Source organism: Alligator mississippiensis, chromosome 1, assembly GCF_030867095.1.
Source record: "Alligator mississippiensis isolate rAllMis1 chromosome 1, rAllMis1, whole genome shotgun sequence".
In the NCBI taxonomy this organism is placed as follows: Eukaryota; Metazoa; Chordata; order Crocodylia; family Alligatoridae; genus Alligator; species Alligator mississippiensis.
In genome coordinates, this window is record NC_081824.1 from 131,253,163 (window position 1) to 131,270,962 (window position 17,800).

Sequence of the window (17,800 nt, forward strand, 5' to 3'; positions counted from 1 at the left end):
GCTATTGGGGAAGGAGGAGGCCTCATTGGGGGCCCATTATAGTGTGGGGACCCCAGCGCCAGTGTGGACGCAGTGACAAAGGGGTGACCAGGCCCCAATGCCAGAGGGCACAGTGACAAGGGGGTGACCAGGTCCTGGCACCAGAGGACATAGTGACAAGGGGGAGACTAGAGCCCGGCGCCAGTGAGGCAGAGAGACGGCTGCGGAGAGCCCAGGGAGGACAAGGGGGCCAAATTATAGCAAGGCCTAGGTGAGACAATGTCAGTACCATCTGTGAGGCTTGAGGCATGGTAAAAGGGTGGTATGGAGCCACGCATCTAGCCCAGAAGGCTGAGTGTGTCTCAGGAGACATCCACTGTGAAGCGGGATACCAAGGGGTCTACGAACCCCATGGTCCAGTAGGATCCATCAAAACTGTGTCCAAACATAAAAGATCAAGGACAGCTTCCCTATATTAAGAGTACAACCAAGATGTGGCGGGAGAGATAAAGGGTGCCTGTTGGGCGAGTTTGGCATGGTTAAGGAGCCCTAGGGGCAACATGGCCATCCCTAAGGACCCCAACCTGTTACATAATAAAATAATGTGTCAGAGGCAGCCCTCTACACAAATAGATAAGTGTTCACTTGGTTGTTTTTGCACTCCTGTAGAATTTGTGCAAGTAAGTAGGCATGTGTAAAATTTCACAGATTATTTTGAATATCTGGCCCTTCCTCACAGACACCAATTCAGCAGATAGATTCTAAAGTCCTTGCTTACCTACCAATTGCACTGATTGCTTTCAGTGCCTATTTCTGTGTGGAAGGGCAGCCAGTCTGCCCTCAACTTTAACATAGTAGGGGTCTTGTACACATGATGGGGGTTTAATCCCCAAGGTTTTATTTTATGCCCCCTAAATTTTACTGAAAACCCACCATTTCAATTTTCCAGCACGTTATGGTGAGAGACCCTATCCTTCTTTCCTTTTTTTTTCCTCTTGGAACTGGAGCCTGCCTGCAGCTGGGGGGAGAGCTGCCAGTGGGCTGAGCAGCCCCTGAGCTGTGAGGGGATCCCAATCCTTCCCTTTGTGGTGGCAGCACCTCCTGGGAGCACCCAGGCAGGCTGCTAGCACGTGAGTGCTGCCCTAGCTTGGAGATAGTTGGATTGGGCCAGGTGCTGTCCCCCAAGCATGCCTGCTGGAAACCTGCCAGGTGCCACTCCCTGGGTGGGTTTGGGGAACAGTTGGTTCAGGCTAGATGCTGCATCTGAGCTGGGAAAGCATCCAGCTCACTAGCAGCCCACCCGGGCAACCCCAGGAGGTACTGCTGCCACAGAGAAAAGAACCAGGGCCCTCCGCAGCTCAGGGGCTGGTCAGCTCACTGGCAGCTCGTACCCTGTTTTCCAATCCTTTTTTGTGGAGCCTGCCTGCTTCTCCCACAGTTAGGGGGTGAGCTGCTCGTGGAGTAAGCAGCCCCTGGGTCACCAGTCCTTCCCTCTTCAGCAGCAACACCCCCCAGGACTGCCTGGGTGGGCTGATAGTGGGTGGGTACTGGCCCAGCTCAGAGGCAGCATCTGGATGGATCCAAGTCTTCCGTGAACCTGATGGGGCTTCCAGCACCCTGTGCACAGTCCCCACCACTTTCCTGCTGCCAGGGACCACCTGGGAACAGGCTGGTTTGCCCCTGGGGCAGCGAAGGGAGGAGGCAGGAGGGCAGCTAGGTGTGCTGGCAGCCAAAAAAGGTGGTGGGAGTGGTGCACAGGGTGCTAGAAGCCTGGTAAGCCTGTACTTCCCCATGCCTGCCTACTGCCCCATGCACTATCCCCACTCCCTTTTCTGGCCTCCAGCACACCCAGACCTTTCATGGGTGGTCCCAGTGGGCAGGAAGGCAGAGGTGATGGTGCACATGGTGCTGGAAGCCCCAGCAAGCTCACGGAAGAATTGGATCCAGCCACGTGCTACCTCCTAGCTGACCCAGCAGCTGCCCACTAGGAGCCTGCCCAAACAGCCCCGAGGGGCACTCCTGCCTTGGAGGGAAGGACCGGGGCCCCTTAAACCTCAGGGGCTGTTTGGCCTACTGGCAGCTCACCACCCAGCTGTGGGAGAGGCGGGCAAGCTCCAAAAAAACCCCAAACAAAAATAAAACAATTGGGCCCCTCACCACTTTTGCTTTCGGCAGGTGCCTGTGGCAGCCAGGCACCTCCTGAAGGCAGAAGCAGTGAGGGCCCAATCCCTTTTTTTCTGTGGAGCCTGCCTACCTCTCCTGTGGCTGGAAGACAAGCTGACAGCTGTATCATTGCACTTTGCAACACTGCACATTAAAATACATCCAGATGTAGTTTAGTTTGCCATGATGCAAAACCGCCAAAACTAGTACACTTGTAATGTGTGATGCCATTAAGCCACACATTTCATTTTCATCACATGACGACCATCACGTGTCCAAACACCCATAGTTTTCTTCCAACAGTTTAACTATTGCTACTGGTCCAGTATTACAGGAATCCTCCTGAGTTTTGTTCTTCACTTTGTGACTGGCTTAACATGCAACTCTTATAGCGCTAACAGTTATAATCTAGACACTCCCTCATTTAAGAGTTGTGCTTGGAAGATAGTTATGGAGTAATTGTTAACTTAAACAAAAGCTTGCCTGCTGCTCCACAATAGAACATGTTTAATTCTCATTCATGCCCAACTGCCTTCATCAACCCAATGATCGCTACAACTATGCACAAATTGCTCAACTTCCCCAAGCTTTAGTTATCCCATTTCACAAGGTTAAGTATATTAATACTTGAACATTTTTTAGGTCTATGGATAAAAATTACGCATTTCAGCCAACGAAGGACAAAGTAAATAATAACAACAACAATGTTGTTGGCAACACAAGGCAATATTAGGCTCTTCAAAATGCAGCAAGTACTCCACTATTATCAAACTACAATCAAGATCTACACTATTTTTAAGTGTATATCTATTCCTTCTCTTTTCCAAATCAATATAGGGTATTTTGTATTAAAACCAGAATAAAAAGATGTTCATATAGATATAACACAACAATGCTAAGTAAAATTTTATAAACAGATCCAGGAAAATGTTCAGGTTTACTTTTATTTTGCTATATCAGTCTTCAACTGTTTTTGTTTTATGGTGTCTATAATATGCTGCACACTTTGTATAAAACTAAATGAAATACAGTAGTTTCTTTGTGTGGATATTGGTTTTAGAAAGTAATCCACTCTACCTAATGCTTGGTTAGCTAAACATTGTAGGTATTTCCAAGGTTGGAGGCAGTATCATTATCAGCTCAGTTTAAGCCCGGGTCTGGTTTATTCATACTTCTAAAACTCTGAAATGACTGTTTTCTACCACCTTCTGCCAATGATAACACTAGCACTAAAAGATGCAAGTCTTTATTGTTTACATTGACAATGAACATCACCGTTCCCTCTTCCTTGATCATTTAAATGAGCCCTTATCTAAAACTTCAGGATAGATACTAAAATGGAAAATACTTGAGTACCCATGTAATGGGTTAGGGGTTAGCTTTGCAGTCTTTATTTTTTGGGTATGCTCATGTCACAGGGAACAGCTCAATCACAAAGTAAACGGATACATAAACAATAACTCACACCATGGTCTTTTTCCCAGACCCTGAGAACATACCCTGACTCAATTGGTGCTAGCCTGGTAGCTCCCTCCCTCTCTCTGTCCTCTCCAGCTCCCTTCCACTGGGAGCCTTTAACTTCTTCTGTGCCACTTAATTATTCCCCACAGCTGCCCCAGTCCCTCAGGCAAGCCTGCAATTGGTGCCTTACTATCTGTAGCTGTGCTGGAGCTTCTGAGACATAGGCCTATTATAAATCACTATTTTGAACTGCTACAATAGCTCACAGTTTTTTGGAGGGGTTTGCTACTGATACCCATTTCACATTCAGAACTTAGATATATTCATCCAAAGCAGGAGCTGACAGCATACTCAAAATTAGGGGTGCACTGATAGAGACTTTTGGGGCTGACACCAATAGCCTATGGAAAAAATGCTTTGCTGAGTTAACAATAAAAAGGATTCAGTTATGGTATGAATGCAGGGACGTGACGAGCTGCTCATTTGAGGCGTATGGTGGGAAGGGCAATTTACAGGCTGGTGCATCAAGCTACAGGCCTAAAACCAGAAGGATTTAACACTAATTCTTTTAATGACTATTTTTGTCAGTTCCATCCACTTCATAGCATTATTCACCAAGAACTCTGTGAAAAGTTGATGCCAAGTCATCTGGAGTCAGTTTGATGCATCCCTAGGATAGGATATTGCTTTAGAGCTCGCCTGCTATGACTTTGCCACTACAGATTCCCCATGCCCTGGAATGTGTTTGGGCCAGGAGGGGCCCTTACAGGCCAGATTCAGCCAAGGGCACGGGGAGAGTTTGATACCTGTGATGTAACATTTTAAATGAATGTTAATTGAATGTAAATGAATGTTGCACACACCAACTACTCCTCCATTGCACTGTAGACATCTCTGAGGTGAATAAGTGTGGTAAATACAAGAACACTGGGAGATTGCACAAGGCCAGTGTAAGCAGAGTGTACACGACTCTCATCCACTTGGCTACGTTGCGTTCAGAATGTCAAATAATGGCCTGTATGACCCTTTGTGGTTATTTTGGTTCCCTCTAACTGCTAAAGCATACATAGTTCAAGTAATCAGTAGTCAGGCTTATACTAAGATATGCTAGAGTTCTACTGAAACAGAACTTTATAACATATAAGGTATGGACACACACACAAGATACTACAAAGGAAGCTAGAATATAACCTTGAGTACCATCTACTCTGTGGTAACTACCTGTGTGTATGTTGTTACCCCATAGCATATAGGAGAGGACTTCTCTCTCAGTAAGCCACCTTTCATTTACCACTGGGTAACAGGATGGGCACAGAAATGAAATGGCTGATATCCTATAAGTTTATCTCCTATATTGTGGTAACTTGTTTATGGCCCATACCATAAGCAGTACTGTAGTAAGAAAAAATGAGTCCTTATTGTTTTTCTAACCCCAGAACCTTGATACACAGCACACTAGTGATATTTTATAGACCAGAAGTTGGCAATATATGGCCTATGGGCTGGATGTGGCTTGCAGAGCCCCAGGGTTTTGGTTATGCCCACATCCACACCCACACCAAGGCTAAGCAGCAGGGAGGTGCACAGAAACTGAGAAAATACCAGCTGTGCCTTTTCTGTTGCTGCTTCTCTTCCACAGCCATGCCATGGGTGTATTTTCCAGCTGTGGGGATTTGTATTGAGGTCAGGCAGATGGAAGCTGGCTCCATGCTACTGCCACCTCTCCCTCCCTACCCATCACCCTCCTCAGCTACAGTGTAGGAGCGACAGCAGCAAGGCTGTAGCTTCTGGGTGCCCGCTCCTGATGCAGCTCCCCACCAACTGGAAGCTGTGCTCACATGCCATCTGAGGAGAACAGGACTGGGAGAAGCAGCAGCAATACAAGTGTAGCTCTCAGCAGAGGCAAAGGCCCCCACCACTAATGCTACAGAACAGCACTAATGCTGGGTTGTTTTGGCTTGTGACTTCAAAAGTTGCTAGCTGGTATCATAGACAGTTGTACAATTAAGGGTTTCCTCTATCTGGGCCAATCCTCAAGGACAATAAGAGCCTGCTTTACTGAACCATTTCTTTGCATAGCTTGAGTAGAAATATATATATCAACTTTGAGCTGTGGAATAATCCTATTCATATGATTATATGGAGATTCATATATTGAGATACACTCCTTGCTTTTGCGTGATACTTGAGCACTAGGGAGCTGGACCTGCAGCTTCCTTCAGAGGATAGGAAACCTTAGTGGATCGGTATAAACACTAGTTGAGTTCCACAACCCACTTGGTAATGTGAGCTAGTGGCTATTTCAGGTTGTATGAGCTCAGCTATGTTGCCAGCACAATTCACAGATTCGGCTGACACTTGTTACTTCAGTGACAAAATGCAGATCCTGACATATGCTTGTATCCAATACACCAGACTGCAGGCTTTCTTTTGTCATCATTACAACCTAGTCCTTACATTCTGGATGCGTTTCTTCCTGTACCTTTATATTTTGTCACTTTACCCAGAGCTTCTCTTTATATAGGCACATTCTCATAAACCATCTCTAATACTGCCCAAACTGGCTCTTGAATACTGCAGGAGGAGGAAACTTGACCACAGTAAACCTCTCTATGACTGGGGCCATTAAGTCAACCATCTCCTGCTCAGGAAATTCTTCCTACGCAATCTATTCCTGAGCTCCAATATCTTCTTCCTATCCAACTTCTCACAGCTCAGAAACCACCCCCTCATTTTAAAGGGGACATTCTCCCTCCCCTTTTCCAGTATCTTCAAAGGAGGCTCAGAAAATCTCTCCTCTACCTCTCTTAACACTTCCCTAGTGCACTACATTCACAAGTCCCAAAAGAGAAACTCCTACAGATGCTCAAAATCCTTCTCCATCCTATCTGAAGTCACAGAAACTCTCTCAACCCTCTTACTCAGAAAATCCTACTTAATTGCCTACCTTAGGACTCCCTTACACATAACTGGAATAATGGAACAAAGGTGGCAACTTAAAATTCTTAAGATCAGAAATCAGCAGCTCTACCAGACTGACTGAGTCAGAAATGACCCATTTGGGGTCAGAGGCTGTTGGATGTTAGGACCCACCAACTACCATTGCTTTTCCTCACTACAGCAACCAGGAACGCTACCATCATTGCTGCATCACTCCACCACAGCACAGGAGATGCCCCTACCACTGAATGCTGTTAAAATCCCACATCCACAGGCCAGAATCAACGGTTCTGCAGGCTGGGTCTGGTGGGCTAGTAGGTTGCCAGTGCTCTATGGCTCGGCACATGCAACCTATCACTTATGAAGACTGTTGATGGAGCTGGAACGCTTTGAGGCCCACTAGGCAGCTTAATTTAGTGTAGCCACTGGAGTCTTTGGGGGAAGAGGAAGCCTCAGCCCCACAACCAGCTGCAAGGGACTGCAGTATGGCAGCTGCTCTATATACTAGTAGCCTGGCTGAGATCTGGGACATTATTAGTGTATTTTAGTTTCTGTGACCCCCCTAAGGACTAGTGCCCCACTGCATTTATAATGTGTTATATACTAAAGGCTGTGATCTCTCTTCAAACAAAACTCTCAAGGATTGGGTGTTCTGCCTTAGTAAAAATGAAGGACATAATTCCCTAGCTTTTCTGAAAAGCTCAGGGAGAAATAGAAGTTAAAAGACAAATAATGAGGAGACAAAGCAGGCTAACTTCAAAGCAGAGACAATGAACCAAAAACAGCGTCTTTGCCTGCCTCCAAGCCTATGGACCCATCTCTGAACCTATGCTGCACGTTAGAAACTCAGCAGCTTTTCAGAGGTGGAATTAGTCATGAGTCCAAGAAGCTGAGCTCTCCTTGGGGTGCCATGGATTTCCACATAATCTTGGGACTCCATGCAGCTTAGGCACCCTCTCTAGCTCCTTTCACAAAGTTCACAACACTCTTGCAGATATCCCAGCTTCAGTGTCACACATATTTAAACACATTTTTTTTCTCCTTCCATATCCTTTTCCACTGGAAGATGAGAGAGATCCCTGATTAAAGACTGCAGGTTTTTCATAATTTCTCAAGACTCTCATGCACAAGTTATGCATATGTATTTAGCTTAATTCTGAACTTGTTAGAACTAATTGTACCCACAAGCCTTCAAAGCTCACATCTGTGAACTGACACACACACATCCTTCTTAATATGTCTTTCTCAATGCAGAGACTATACTCTTCTCCCAGTCTTCATAGAGCAAAACCACAATAGGCTAAATACTAGGGTCCTTACACCATTTGCATTCAGTTTGTTTTCAAAAAGTGGGAGAAAAAGCATTTAAGAGACTCATGATTTGATCAGTATTCATTACAAAATATATATTTTTATGTTGCCTGAACAGAATTTGTTACTGGGCATGTTTCCTATGATGTCTCATAGACAGGAGATGAACATGTCATATGCCATGCACTTATACATTGCTGCTTGAGTGGGTGTCTTAAGAAAAGATGGGCAGAAGGTTGAAGAACAAAATAAAGTATTTTTGGGAGTCCTCCTACTTTGCCCAGATTCGCATAAAAGACCTCATTTCCACTGACAAACCAATTTTTCCCAGTCTAACAGTAAACTCATTTTTAAACATTTTCCTTTATTAACTTAGAAAGAAAGCAGCAAATACAAAAAATTAGATAAAAATAAATTATCTTCAGCATGAATCGAAAAGCTTTTGAAGACCTTCACACCATTATAGGTTTAATGCTCGTTGAAAACGAGATATAATACCCCTTAAAACTTAGGGCATGGAAAACCCTAAAAATGAACATTAAGATCTAAGTTCTGCTGTAGATATATGCACACAGGACACCCAGTAAAGTCAATCAACCCTTTAAGATAGACACTGTCTCTTGTTTGTTTAAACAGTATCCAACATAATGGACTCTGGTCCCTAACTGGGTCCTCTAGGCATTACTATAAATCCCAAAGCAACAACAAAACTAGCAGTAAAAATGCGCGTTATGAGCAGAGTTCCAAGAGCCACTCTAATTAAAGCACTGCAGCATCTTGTGTATCAGCGTCCCCACATAAAGATGGCAGCAAAGGCACTTGAACTAAAGCTCATTCAACGAGCTTTAATTCAAGTGCCCGACTGCCATTTTGAAGCACAGGGATACTGATACATGAGAGGCGGGAGGCTGCTAGAATGTGGTAATATCACACTCCAGCAGACTCGATTACTTCAGTCCACTCAGATGTGCTGTAATTACAGCATGATGGAGCAGCCTTCGCGCTCATGTACAGGCACCCAGAGTTCTTAACTCTTTCATGTTTGTTCAGCAGCTTTTAACTGAAAGTGGAAATCACCAGACACAGGTGCTAGGGAGCTACATTACTAGGTATGTACTCAAATCGCAGAACCCAAAGCCAAATTTCATGGCCTTGCCATGGCCCAGGGCTCCAATTTTGCAGATAGATTGTGGCCATTCCCCACACAACTCCGATTGGCTGGGGTGGTTGGCAGACACATGTACTGCCAGTACCCCACTTCCCCCTGGCCCAGCCTGCCCCACCCCCTGCACAGGGGGAAAAATAAGTCCCCCCCCACCCTGGGTGCTAGGATTGACCACTGCTGTTCTACTGCCCCCCACCCAGGCCACACTGCACCCGGCTCTGCTTCTCCCAGTCCAGCCCTGCTCCCCCCACCCCTCCCCAACCTTGCACAAGCATAGGGATGGGCCACTACCACCCTGCTGCCCCCCCTGCCAGGCTATACCCTCCCCCTCCCCAGCTCTGCTCCCCTTGCCATGGCACGGCCATGCTCCCCCCCCCCATCCTGGCTCTGCTCTCTCCCGACTCAGGCCCGCTCTACCTCACCATGGTCCTACTACATTACCCCACTGCCTCTTCCTGGTTCTGCTCTCCCTGGACCGCATCCTCTGTAATACGACTTGCAGGATGGGCCCAGCCAGGGTGGTAGCTGTTGCTGAGGGGAAAAGAAGCAGGGCTGGGCCTGTCCCTGTCTGCCTGGGGTGCAGGGCTGAGAGGTTGCATAGGGGTAGCCCTCTCCCCCAGTCAGCAGCCAGGGGTGGGTGCAGCAGCCATCTTGGCTGTTGCCCAGGGAGGGGAAAAAAAGAAAACCCTTTTACATAGAGCCCCACTTTTTGTTAAGTTTTTTTATCATGGGCAATGCTCAATTTTGCAGCTTCCACAAAACAGTAATTTAGGTAGATCTTTGCTTTTCTTGATAAGTATTTTAACCACTCAGCTGTTGCGGCTAATGAGGAATTAGGTGACATTATCAGCCCAGTTTTAAAGCCTGTACTACAAAAGGCAGTTTGTTGTAGGTCTTAGCAGAGGGCACTTGTACACGTGACAGGGGTTTAGTTCTCAGGGTTTTATTCTATACCCCCTAAATTGAAATGGTAGGTTTTTAACTGAAACCCACTGTTACCATCTCAATTTAAGGGCTTTCCTCACTGTTATAGTGAAGGGCCTGACCCTTTATTTTTCCTCCAGCAGAGCCTACCTGTGGCTGGCGGGGGAGCTGCCGGCAGGCCGAGCTGTGCCTGAACTGCAGGGAGCCCCAGTCCTTCCCTCCAAGGTGGCAACACCCTCCCTGGGGCTGCCCTGGTGGGCTCCTAGTGGGCTGGGTGCTGCCCCAGTTCAGAGGCAGCACACGGCCAGATCCAACTCTTCCCCAAGCCCACAAGGACTTCCAGCACTGCATGCAGTGTCCCCACTGCCTTCCCGCCACCTGGGACCACCTGGGAATGGGCTGGCTTGCCCCTGGGACAGTATGGGAAAGTGGCAGGAGGGTGGCTGGGTGTGCTGGTGGCCAGAAAAAGTGACACGGATGGTGCACGGGGCACTGGAAGCCCAAGCGGGCTTAGGGAAGCTCAGGCTTGGTGGGCTTCCATTGCCCCGTGCACCATCCCTGCTGCCTTCTCCAACTGCCAGTACCTTCCTGCCACCTCCCTGCACTGCCCCAGGGGCAAGCCAGCCCATTCCTGGGTGGTTCCAGGAAGCATGAAGGTGGCACAGACAATGCATGGAGTGCTGGAAGCCCCAGTGGGCTCAGGGAAGAGTTGGATCTGGTTGGGTGCTGTCTCCAAGTTGGGACAGTACCCAACCCGTTAGCAGCCTACCCTGGCAGCCCCAGTGGGTGCTGCTAGCACAGAGGCAAGGACCAGGGTACCCTGCAGCTCAGGGGTTCCTTAGCCTGCCAACAGCTCGCCCCCTGCCTGTGGGAAAGCCAGGCAGACTCTGTGGAAAAAAAATAAAGGATTGGGGCCCTTGCTACTTCTGCCATCAGCAAGCACATGTGGCTGGCAGGCACCTGTTGAAGGGAGAAGCAGCAAGGAGCCCAATCTTTTTTTTTGGCAGAGCCTGCCTACCTCTACCACAGCCAAGGAGTGAGCTGTCAGATTAAGGGCTGCAATGTTAGAAGTAACAACATTAAAAACTAAGCTACAAGGAGATGTTGCAAACTCATTTGAAACCTCCAAACCTCATGCACATGTAATGTGTGATGCTATTAAGCCACATAAAGGAAATTTTTGTCACGTGTACATGGTGATGGTTGTCACATGTACAAGAGCCCAGAGATGACAAAATAAACTTATATAAAGACTGAGCTATTCTTTTATCCTAACACGAGGGGTTCCTCCCCTCCTGACATAAACAGGATATTTTACTTTAGGATAGGAAATCCAGCATTTTTACTTTAGACCCAAAAATAGATTATAGGGTCCGTTATTTGCTGAATGTAAAAAATGTAAACATTTCTCAGAAAAGCTCACTGTTGTATAGCCATTGACCCATACTTCACAAAAGGAGAATTCTAATTTTAATACAACTCTCTACTGTAAATATTTCTGTTCTAGAGTTGATCTGTGACCTTTTTTTACAAAAAAATGTTTATAATCAAATTATTATATATACTTGTATATCTGCAGTAATATGCGATTTCCCTATGAAAGGAAATTAAACTATTTTGCTCTTCGGCTTTGTATCTTTTCACAACAAATGACATATTAAAATCATTCTGACTTAACAAGGGTATTCAATATTTATTTTAAGGAGAAGTAGTTGTTATAGGTCCATTATGAGAAAAATTCCCTGTCTAGAGATCTCAAAATAATTTGTACTCTTGCTGAAACCTAATTAGACTGTACTGTGATTTACACTGTTAGTGATATAAATAGACAAGATAAATATTGATCAGGCTTTGAATAAACACTTCTAAAAACTATACTATGTCACAACAAACAGCCCAGGTTTCGTAGAAGAGGAAGAGTAATAGGGAATGAAGCTGACCTATTGAACAAATCTGTATCATTATAAAACATTTCTTAGTCTATAAATATAATGCATCTTACAATATTTACAATCCAAAATCATCATATCTGGCATCTAAAACAATGCCCTTTAAATGTTTAGCCCCTAAGTTTCAGAAAACAGCTACTAAAATAAAGGGCAACTCATAACAAATGATAAGAGCCTAAAAAAGTAAAGAATGAAACACAGAGAAGGTGAAATACTGGTCCCACTGAAGTCAACAGCAAAACTCCTCTCTGCAGGAAAGACCTAAACTACCCGGACATCTGCTGGGAGACGCAGACAGCAAGGTCCCATCGCTCACGCAGGTTTCTAACCTGTGTACAGGACCTCCACCTGACACAGGAGGTGCATGGTCCCACTAGGGGGAATGCCATACTGGATCTGCTATTGGCAACAGGGGATGACATGATAGGGGACCTCCAGATCGGTAGCCATTTGGGAGACAGTGATCACCTAATAATAGAATTCAACATAAGATGTCGAGTGGGTAAGGTAACTAGTAGGGTGAAAGTGCTAGACTTTAGGAAAGCTGATCTCAATGCACTCAGGCGATTAGTCAAGGACGCACTGCAGAGTAGGAGTTTTGAAGGGATGGGAGCCCAAGAAGGGTGGCTGTGCCTTAAGGAAACGATCCTTTGGGCACAAAGCAAGACGATCCCTGAGCGAGGCAAAAAAGGGAAAGGAGCCAGGAGGCTTCCATGGCTGACCAGAGAAATCCAGGGCAGCCTAAGGGCCAAAAGGGGAGCACATAAAAAGTGGAAACAGGGTGAGATCACTAAAGATGAATATACCTCCTCTGCTCGTGCTTTAGGGAAGCAGTTAGGCGGGCCAAAGCTACCATGGAGCTGAGGATGGCAACCCAAGTAAAAGACAAAAAGAAATTGTTTTTTAGATATATTGGGAGTAAAAGGAAGGCCCAGGGAGGAATAGGACCTCTGCTAAATGGGCAGAAACAATTGGTGACAGACAGGGGGGACAAGGCTGAACTCCTCAACGAGTTCTTTGCCTCAGTGTTCCTAAGTGAGGGGCACAACAAGTCTCTCACTGGGGTTGTAGAGAGGCAGCAGCAAGACGCCAGACTTCCATACGTAGATCCTGAGGTGGTGCAGAGTCACTTGGAAGGACTGGATGCCTTTAAGTCGGCAGGCCCGGATGGGCTCCATCCGAGGGTGCTGAAGGCACTGGCCGACATCATTGCAGAGCCACTGGCGGGAATATTCAAACGCTCGTGGCGCACGGGCCAAGTCCCAGAGGATTGGAAAAGGGCTAACGTGGTCCCCATTTTCAAGAAGGGGAGGAAGGAGGACCCGGGCAACTATAGGCTAGTCAGTCTCACCTCCATCCTTGGTAAAGTCTTTGAAAAAATTATCAAGGCTCACATTTGTGAGAGCCCGGCAGGGCAAATTATGCTGAGGGGAAACCAGCACGGGTTTGTGGCAGGCAGATCGTGCCTGACCAATCTAGTCTCCTTCTATGACCAGGTTACGAAACGCCTGGACACAGGAGGAGGGGTGGATGTCGTATACTTAGACTTCAGGAAGCCCTTCGATACGGTATCCCACCCCATACTGGTGAACAAGTTAAGAGGCTGTGACGTGGATGACTACACAGTCCGGTGGGTGGCGAATTGGCTAGAGGGTCGCACCCAAAGAGTTGTGGTGGATGGGTCGGTCTCGACCTGGAAGGGTGTGGGCAGTGGGGTCCCGCAGGGCTCGGTCCTTGGACCGATACTCTTTAATGTCTTCATCAGTGACTTGGACGAGGGAATCAAATGTACTCTGTCCAAGTTTGCAGATGACACAAAGCTATGGGGAGAAGTGGACACGCCAGAGGGCAGGGAACAGCTGCAGGCAGACCTGGATAGTTTGGACAAGTGGGCAGAAAACAACAGGATGCAGTTCAACAAGGAGAAATGCAAAGTGCTGCACCTAGGGAGGAAAAATGTCCAGCACACCTACAGCCTAGGGAATGACCTGCTGGGTGGCACAGAGGTGGAAAGGGATCTTGGAGTCCTAGTGGACTCCAAGATGAACATGAGCCGGCAGTGTGACGAAGCCATCAAAAAAGCCAATGGCACTTTATCGTGCATCAGCAGATGCATGACGAATAGGTCCAGGGAGGTGATATTTCCCCTCTATAGGGCGCTGGTCAGACCGCAGTTGGAGTACTGCGTGCAATTCTGGGCACCACACTTCAAGAAGGATGCGGATAACCTGGAGAGGGTCCAGAGAAGGGCAACTCGTATGGTCAAGGGCCTGCAGACCAAGCCCTATGAGGAGAGACTAGAGAAACTGGACCTTTTCAGTCTCCGCAAGAGAAGGTTGAGAGGCGACCTTGTGGCTGCCTATAAGTTCATCACGGGGGCACAGAAGGGAATTGGTGAGTATTTATTCACCAAGGCGCCCCCAGGGGTCACAAGAAACAATGGCCACAAGCTAGCAGAGAGCAGATTTAGATTGGGCATTAGGAAGAACTTCTTCACAGTTCGAGTGGCCAAGGTCTGGAACGGGCTCCCAAAGGAGGTGGTGCTCTCCCCTACCCTGGGGGTCTTCAAGAGGAGGTTAGATGAGTATCTAACTGGGATCATCTAGACCCAGCACTCTTTCCTGGTTATGCAGGGGGTCGGACTCGATGATCTATTGAGGTCCCTTCCGACCCTAACATCTATGAATCTATGACCTCTTGGAGACTCAGCATGCTATTTTCTTTCACAAAACTGTAACATCACTTCTTTCAAGGAACTCTTTTTCACTGAAGCATTTAGCTAATAATGCACTTTTTAAATATACTATACATTTTAAAACTGTTAAAAGGTTGTGAAGTGAAACCTTTGAAAATTAGGAAATACCAGTTTATAGTTTAAAATATATAATTGCCCTTGCACCCTCAGTTCTAGATGCACCCACTGTGATCCTAAATCTACCACAAGCAACTCTTTCTGAATACTCTAGCCTCTTCATCTGGCAACTACATTCATGTATAAAATGGATATAAATGTCAACTGTGTAAATGTGCACAGGTCATGCAAAAAACATACACTTATTTTTATAAATGTATTTCTCAACCAAACCAGAATAGAGTTTCAGGGATCAAAGCCCTTCTGGGAGAGAAAAAGAAAGCATTATAAGAACCTTTGTAATAAAAAGTGTTAGGCAACATAAATATAGGAGTTTGCATCTTTTCCCCTACATATGTATGTACCAGGAATGCATTTTATGCTATTAAGGACCCCGGTAAAGGTGCAATGGGATCTGATGCACAATCCACACAATCGCGCCATGTGCATGGCAGGAGTCACACATTAGATCCCATCATGCCTTCTTGCTGCTGCAGGGGGAGCCTGGTCTCAGAGCTGGGGGATTGTTACAGCTGTGATCCAGCTTTGGGGGTGCATGAAACCCCTGGAGCTGGGAAAATGTGGCAGCCATAACTTAACCCCTAACTCCAGGGGTTTCACATGCCCCTGAGGCTGGGGGATCACAGATGCCATGATCCTCCAGCCCCGGGATCAGGCTACCCCTGAAGTGGCAATAAGGGACAATGGCATCTAAATTGCTGGGTCTTGGAATGGTGCACCTCTGCAGCTGGAAGCGCTTTCAGCTGACAGGGCTCCCAGCCACATGGGTGATCCTGCTACATGTGCAGGTTAAAGCTCGATAGCAACCAGCTATAAAGTTAGTACATGTTTTGGAGGTCTAACTTAATAGCTCATTGGAACTTTTAATGGCATTATAGCTACTTTGCACATGTAGCTGTTCTCTGAATAACAGGTTTGCCACTGGCCAAATGTTAATACCTAAAGTCTCAATAGTTTGGCCCAATCTGGATTTTGTCCAACATGTTTTCCTAAAGCAGGGCCTAAACTGATATTTCCCTGCAATTTATGAGGGTTGGGGAAATGAAACTCATTGTTATTCCAAAGCTTGAGCACAAAGAACTGAGAAGTCTTAAAGATAGGTATGCTCTCACAGATGAATTCTGCAAAAGCAAGGCAGTTGATTTCATATAAGGGTATTTATTATTTTAGCTCTTTAATGCAAGAAGATTTTTGATCTATTACTATGCTTCAATAGGCCATAGCAGACTGATGAATGTATTCATAGTGTTGCTGTGTGTAAATATGGACATTTGAGAGTGTATTAATCGGTGCATTCAACAAAGGGTAAAATATTTCTTTATATTTTTTACGGCAGCTAGTCATCATTACTTCAGAAATATGCATTCCAAAGATCACTGCCTGTGTTTAAATACTGTAATTTACCAGTCTAATATATAATCACAGGCAGAGGTGTGTAGAGTGAAAACTTGGATACTGACCACATAAAACTTCACTGTTAATGTTATGAAGTAAATATGCTCACATAAGAAATGCAGCATTTATAATATTGCATGAAAATCACTGCCCTTTATTTCCTAATAAAAGTACATAAAGATTTTGGTTTATAATAATACAAAGTAAAAACAGTTCTGTAACAAAACTTTCCCAAGCAGCTTCACAGAGCATTTGAGGAGTGCTATGCAAGGGTATAGCCTTGCTGATCCAGGAAGCCTCTATTAGGTGAGCACATTATTTACCAGCTGGCTCAAATTTTATTCCATTATATTTTTAATAGTATGCTAATACCTGATGCCTGGAACAAAGCTTTATTGGTTCAAGGCAGTGACACATCACTTCTTACTGACTACAGCAGCAGATACTCTGCTCCCTGTTTTTTTCTCAGGCAGAGGATTTTGGCTAGTAGACTTGAGAAGTTTTAAACCCACTCACTGTGCCACAGCTGCCAAACCACTATCATAATGAAACAGATTAGACCATATTTGCATGCAGATCATATCCACTCTGCTAATCAGAACTGTAAATGCTGCCTTACACTCTTCAGGTCCAAAATATCTGCCAGGGAGCAAGATTTGACTTAAAAATAAATTTTAAAAGATATTTATTACCTTGGCCAAATGAGTGTTGATCCATTTAGTGAAAGTCCTCTTTTGCACTGCTTCTTGCTCATCTGGAAAAGAAGCAGAACCAGAGTGATTAGACATTGCCATCTACCACCAGGGAGGTACATTCAGCTCTGGAAATACCACTATTTTTCTTCAGTAAAGCAATTAATTTTGCTTACAATTCCCTTGTAAAAACTTGACACTTTACTATTATTTATTAGATTTATGTGCTGTCCTATCCAAAGAAGGCTCAGGGAAGCTTATAATGAAATCCACAAGGTATGAAACAAAAGCAGACTCCCCAGACAGTGCATTTATCAAGCAGACAGTTTTTCATTAGAGTATCAGTAGGTGTCTGCTACCTGCATCTGAAAACCAGGAGGGGAAAATATGGAATAAACTAGAAGCATCTAACGCAGTCCTATGGTCTGCCATAACCGTGGCTCAAGAACAATGTTTAATGTTTCTTTGTGTTTTGAGAGAGGGTATAAGTATTCTGCCTACAGTTTTCAATCCGAGTGCCTAAGTTTAGACTCCTAAAATGTGGCCCCATTTCCGAAGGTAGAGTCCACACACCTTCACTTGCATTCAAAGAGAGTTCTAGATGCTCCACCAAGCTGAAAAATCAGGGCAGGTTAGTTATTTAGGTAACTATCTGTAGATCTGGTAACTTACAGCTTGATGATTTTTATTTTCAGATAAAATTAATCACTTGAGATGGGACACTGCCTGTATCTGTCCAGCTGAAAAGCTCTCTGGGCAGCAACTAGCAGTTATATGGCACATAGCTAGGTTTGCCAATTCCTATGCCACTTCTTATACCACTCCCTCTCATACCTCTGTCACAAAGGACATACTGGAGTTACAATGATCTCTGCTAATTCTCAACTGGTCCCCTGGGGGCTGCAGCCAGTAACGTGGGCAAGACTAACTTCTGAACTAAAAGTTGTAA

General features: G+C 45.6%; 1 protein-coding gene across 1 annotated transcript in view; it reads right to left on the reverse strand.

The window, feature by feature from the left end:
* The window catches only part of SYNE1 (spectrin repeat containing nuclear envelope protein 1), a 535,576-nt gene that overhangs the window by 400,157 nt on the left and 117,619 nt on the right, over positions 1–17,800 (reverse strand). The window contains exon 3 of the mRNA XM_059714126.1: positions 16,852–16,913. Coding sequence (XP_059570109.1) covers positions 16,852–16,913 — 62 coding nt within the window. The remainder of the gene's footprint in view (positions 1–16,851; positions 16,914–17,800) is intronic.